Genomic DNA, 6,292 nt, shown 5'->3' with positions numbered 1-6,292 from the left:
CACTCACCTCCTGTCTCACACACACTCACCTCCTGTCTCACACACTGTCTCTGTCTCACCCTCTGACGTCCTCTGTCTGTCCCCCCGTCAGGAAACATCCTGCTGAACATCATCGTGCCGTCGTCCATGCCGTGCACTCGGGTCGGGAAGAACAACGTGATGGTGGTGTGCGTCCCCAACCCGCCCGTCGACGACAAGAACCCCAGCAGCCCCGTCCCCCTCCTCATCCGGGTCAAGACCGCCGAGGACGCCGACGAGCTCCACAAGACCCTGGAGGAGAAGAAAGGCTGAACCCTCCTCTTCCTCTTCCTCCTCCTCCTCTTCCTCCTCTTTTATCCTCCGGACTCATCGACCTCACCGCCGGTTTCACAAACACACCTGTACTTCCTGGTAAATCCCCTTCACTTGCTCACAATAAATTGGTCGTCATACTGTGAAATATTTCACTTTTAATCTCAGAAGCAGGTCGCCGTCGCTCTTCGTCTCGGCTACATTCCTCCTCTTCCTCCTCCTCCTCCTCCTCGTCCTCGTCCCGGTCCGACGCCGCTGCTGCTGTTTTATTAGAGAAGCTGAACGATGTGTCATCAGCCAGTGTTTGATTTTACTGTTTTAATTTGGTGGTGTGACTGAAAGACGAATGAATTCTTGTTGTGCGACGCCGCTCAGTCTTTTTTTGGGGGAAACCTCCAAATAAAAGTCCAGTCGATTTGGTTTTACAAATTAAATCCTCGCAGTCAGTTAATTGTTCAAACGATGGAGGTGTGTCTGATGTTTTTTTGTTTTTTTCTTGCTCTGGAAACTATTTATTGTGAGAGCAGGAGTCGTGCTCTCACTGATTTGAACCTGGTGTGAATGTTTCCCCTGAAGAGCGTCTGGAAACGGTGTTGGGGAGGGAAGCGTGAGACTGACCCGTTGTTTTATTTCCTGTAAACATGGACTCTGTTGTTTTCCAAGTGTCCTTTGTGTGGCCTTCGGTTCGGCCTTCGAGATGAGGCATGCTGTCATCGTCTGAGAACATTTGTAAAGACATTTATTGGGGAATAAAAGGAAACAAACCACCACGCCTGCTGCTTTTGAATTCATTTTTTAATTTGAGCTTTATTTAGGATTAAAGATTCACTGCTGAACTTAGAAATGGGTAAATTAGCTAAATGTCTCAGAATATTTCATGTTTTAAATCTGAGTTTAACACTAATTAATACCTCAGTACATTCACAAATAATTGGACACCTAATGTTGTAATTACAAGAAAAGAAGAATAACTTTATATTTTCTTGTAATTACAGTTTTCATCAACCTTCGCTAACCTGAGCTGCAGATGATTCGAGGTTATATCCAATCTTTCTTTCTCTGTATTAGTCTAATAAATATTAATGTTACTTAATGATAACCCTTCTTAAGTCCCGCCGCTTTTTGCTCTGTGCTCCAATCACAGTTGAGCAAGCGTTGTAAACTTCGTCCTGAGCATATCTAAGTACAGGAAAGGTGGAAGGACTATTAAATAAAGCAAAATTTATCTACATCAGATTTTAAAAATGGTTAGATAAAAATGTATATATTCACATCTTAAGTTAGCAACGCATATCTAAGTATTGTCATGAACTGTAATGTGGAGGAATTAAAAACAACAACACAGGCACAGTCAGTTTTTCTGGTAATGTGTATTTCAATAAATAAATACAGTAAAATGTACGTAGAGTCTGAAACAGAAGTGTATGAGTGAACATGCACATTAACTGTGTCCGTGTACAAAAGCCATGATGAGCGCGTTAAACTGACGTAAGAACAAAAAGGTTCCAACAAACCGGTTTCAAAAAGGTTCTAAAAGCGTTTTACAGTGCAAACTGTCTCGTCAAATGTTTCTCAGTTTAAAGCCGTCTGCTATTGATCAGCGTGGATACATTCAGCCGGAGGAACTACAAACTACATCAATAACACTGAGGAGACGATCGGCTCGTCCAACTGAAACAGGAAGTGCCCCGTGGAACGTTTCACCGGGAGGAAAAACACTGCGGACTGACTTTGATCGAGGATGGCTTCGTCTCTGAGTGCAAATCAATCACTGATAATAACTGATCAATAACAACAACAACAGCTGGCTGACTTCTCCTCAAACGTCGACTCGTGAAACACAGAAATCAGCGACTGTTTCAACAGTTTCCTCTGCAGATTATTGATGATCGATACTTGAAGACATTTATATAAACTGAACGAATAACTGGATCAATCGGACTAATCAATAATACATATAATTATTAGTTGCAATCCTCCTACTGTTCTGTGCTTTATGTAAATAGTACGGAGGTTATAAATGGTCCAGTTTTATTTTTCTTGGTCCATAAATTTAAAAATGTCAAATGTATTTACAATAATCTGCATTTTATTCTGAAATTTCTTTTAAATTGAATAAAATTTGGAAATCAGCGACAACCCCAATAATCAGTAAATAATTTAAGTAATTTACAGATTATTTTTTCAAGAAAACCCTTTTACAAGGTGTCTGAATATTGAAAAATCACAATTAAAGAAATGAAGCTTCAGATTTTTAGAAAAAAGTTAAAATTTTCAGAAAAATGTTGGAATTTTGTGATTTAAAAGTCAAATTTAATGAGTCATTATGCAAGTAAAAGTTATGGTTTTATTAATATTGTAAGTGCTTTCTCTTATACATTTCTACTCGTAAAATAATTTATAATTTAATGTCATTATGACTAACTTCATACATTTTACTACTGAAACATCAACATCAAAAGAATTTATAATATTGTAATTCAGGTTTGTTACATTTTTGCGTTAAAATAAGTTTTATTATTTAATTTTTTTTATAGTCTGAATTCTTACTGCGTTTTCTTGTGGTTATATTTTAGAGTTTATGATTTTCAGTCTCCAAAAGTGGTGAAATATGATCAAAGATAAAAAAAAAAGTCACAATTTAAGAGAAAGATGTTTTTTTTTAAAGTGATATATTAGAAGTTTCAAGTAAATGAGAAAAATTCGTTCTAAATTTTTGCTCGTAAAATTAGTTTTATTGTGATTATGAATTTTTTATTCTTAAATTGTGATTTTTTTTTTCTCTTTTACTATTTGAACATTTGAAAATCTAAAGAATTCATAATATTAGAATTCAGGTTCGACTTTATGAAAAAGTTTGTTACATTTTCGTGTAAAATGAGTTTTATTCTTCAATATTCTGAATTCTTACTGTAATTTTAAATATTTTCTTACGGTTATATTTGAGAATTAAGTCATAAACAAATAATTTTAAGTGTTAAATTAATATTAAAGTATTTTTTTAAGCAAACAAAACAGAAATTAGCTGATTAATCCTTTTTAAAGACTGCGGGAACTTGTTTTTGTTATTTCTGATCACATCGGCTGATTTCTGCCTCATGAAATCTCTGACCTACGGAAGCCTCGGCTGGTTGTTCGTTTAAATGAACATGAAGAAACATTAAAGTTACGTACAGTCAGAAAGATTTAAGGCTTCAGGAGCACAGAGGGAGAAAAACCAGACGAGTCACTGTAACAACAAACATCTTCAGCCAATCACGTCGCTTCCTTTTGGAACTTCCTCTTTTTTAATGAAGAGTTCCAGTTTTTATTTTTGGGGCTTTTTTTAAATTCCCTTTAAAATCATCTTCACGTTCAGCAGTTCTGTTTTTTTTTCAAGTCACTTCCAGTTTTGCGAGTCGCAGTAAAAAGTCAAAGCTGGATTATTTTGTGGTGAAAATCCGACACGGTGGAGCCGATGGGTCCGTCGGCTCTGGGTCGCGTCCGTCAGGAGTTCGTGTTTGGAATTCAAAATAATCCAGAGCGACCAAACGAACGTAAAAATAACAACTTTCAGAGTTTGTAACAGAAAAGATCGTCAGTACTTCAGCAGTCGGGACTGAACTGTGTCTGTAGTCCAAACTTCACTTTCTTTGAGCTCCTTTAAACGTATTTTACAGGATACGATTAATCTCTAATCTGTCGATCATTTTCCCCATTAATTAATTGTTTGGTCAGAAAATGGTAAAAAATGTCGATCAGTGTTTCTCGAAGCCCAATCTGACGTCCTCAAATGTCTCGTTTCTCAAAGATATTCAGTTTACGGAGGACAAAAGAAAGCAGAAAATATTCACGTTGAGAAGCTGAAATCTCTTTTGACTTTTTTTTTCTTCAAAAAAGACTTAAAACTATTAATCTATCAAAATAGTTGATAATTTATTTACTAGTTGGAAACTAATTGACCCTTCTTAAGTCGTTTCCCGCCCTCTACGAGACGGGAGGAGCTAAAATAACAATAACGTCTCTCGAGCTCCGTTTGTTACTTCCTGTTGGTTTCTGTGGTTATTTATTTGAATCAGTGGTTAAACATCCAGCTACAACTGATACAATCAGCTGATTTAGTCGATGGACAGGAACTAATCAATCATTTGAGTTCAATTGGAGTTTGAATATTTGCTTGTACTTAAACTTGTAGCTCGAAATATTAGAGACTAAAGTGAGAAAAGGTTCATTTATGAGGATAAAATAGTGCTTTTTACTACTATTTTGGTTTATTATCGATCAGCTTCCTTTGAAGTAATCAATATTGTACCTAATTGTGTGTGAAATGTTCATTAAACACTGACTTTCATTAGTTAATCAGAGCACAAAGAATCAGCTGATTATCACAAAAACACTGAAGTAGCTGCTGGTTTGTTCTCGCGTGTGCTTCTCTTCGTTGGTACTGAAGCACTTCTGGAACAGTTTTTAATCAACAAGAAAATCCCGTTCTGACACTTCAGAGATAAAACGAGTAATTGATGAAAATATCTCTGAATAAAAAGAACTGGTCGTCCACTTCCTGTTAGTCAATGTCTCAATAAACGAGATGATTTGACCGGCTGCTGTTAAGAGTGAAGCTGTCTACGTTTACGGTTTCCTCTCGTAAAAAACAAACACTTTTCACCTCCCGTTAACTCTTCGTGTCGTAGTAAATATCTAAAAAAAAAGAAACAGGAAATAAAGTCCACGACGAGCCGAGCAGAACGTGTGGTTGAAAGCAGAACCTTCGGAGGCGTCTCAGTGAGTAAAGCAGCAGGATATTTACAAGAAAGCACACATTCTTCACTTCCTGGTCAGAGTTCAGCCAATGCCTTCTCACACTGAGGTCATGTGATCCCGACGCCGGGCCCGTTCCCGCGGAGATGACCACTCGGACACAAGCGGGGAACTGAAAAGAAGAAGAAGAGGCACTTCTCGAATGGCTGGTTTTTGTTTGTCCCTCTGACGGACTCGCGTCCAGCTGGAGCAGGTGTTTGGTTGTCAGTCTCGGTTCCGGACACCGGGGGGCGCCGCTGTCGTCTCAGTGGCCTGATGCAGGAGGCACTTGGTAGTGATGCTCTGAGGGGGAGTCCAGCTCTGCTATGTCATCAGGATGGGCTTCTGCCTCACCTCCAGGATGTCTGACGGAAAAAAGAAAAGTCTGTTCAGGAACATGAAACCACGGAGAGAATCTGTCTCCAACTCTTCATCACAGGTTAGTTAGAGTGTCACTGATGGTGGAAATAAAAACAGATGTTTTTTGAATGGAGTTTGGTGTGACAGTGTGGAGCAGAGGGGATTTAAACCTTAATGACTCACATAAACTGACCTACCTGCTAATAATGAACCTTTTAAACAGCAGAAAGTAACAGGACGTGGAGATAAAACCCTCCTGTTATCGTCTTCTTCGGTAAAAGGTCGACAAATAGTGGTTCCGCTTCGCCACAGCGATGCAATTAGTGTGTTAGTTAATTAGTGATTTAACTAAATATTATGTTATATGAGCGTTATAATATAGTAGGTATAACAGGACTAACTAATCCAGCTCTCTTTCATCTGAAATCTCTTTTGGTTGAATCAACAAAAACAAAAACAGTATGTAATTAACTTCTTCCTGTGGAGGATCGTTTGCAGCTTCAAGCAGATCAAACGTGATGTAACACTAACAGCTGATGAATGGAAGAGCTGCAGGCTTGTTTTTAAAGGAGATAAGAGGAAGCGTGTGTGTGTGTGACCTCCGACCTGCGCAGATGCGGTGCAGCGGCAGGGTGACGTAGGTCAGGTGGGAGTAGAGCAGGAAGTAATCTTCGGTCCGGTTGAGTTTGAGCCAGGAGCCGACCAGAGAGCGGCCGGTCCCCGACAGAGAGCGAGAGCGGAGGTTGGTGGCGGTGTGAAGATCTGAAACACCACACAGGTTCATTATCACATTATTATTGATTATTGATCTATAAAGATCCCCTCCAGGATTTAAGACACACATACAAACAGTCTGCTTGGAACA

General features: G+C 38.8%; 1 protein-coding gene across 1 annotated transcript in view; it reads right to left on the bottom strand.

Annotated features, from left to right (window-relative positions):
- Positions 1-771: 771 nt before the first annotated feature.
- fbxo7 (F-box protein 7) overlaps positions 772-6,292 on the bottom strand; it is a 26,741-nt gene continuing 21,220 nt past the window's right edge. The window contains exons 12-13 of the mRNA XM_035680528.1: positions 6,034-6,189; positions 772-5,432 (exon numbers count right to left, since the gene is read on the bottom strand). Coding sequence (XP_035536421.1) covers positions 5,392-5,432; positions 6,034-6,189 — 197 coding nt within the window. The 3' untranslated portion in view covers positions 772-5,391. The remainder of the gene's footprint in view (positions 5,433-6,033; positions 6,190-6,292) is intronic.

This window comes from Morone saxatilis, unplaced genomic scaffold (assembly GCF_004916995.1).
Source record: "Morone saxatilis isolate NCDOM2014 unplaced genomic scaffold, NCSU_SB_2.0 Contig10, whole genome shotgun sequence".
NCBI classification, from domain to species: domain Eukaryota; kingdom Metazoa; phylum Chordata; class Actinopteri; family Moronidae; genus Morone; species Morone saxatilis.
This window is presented reverse-complemented; position numbering and strand designations above follow the sequence as displayed.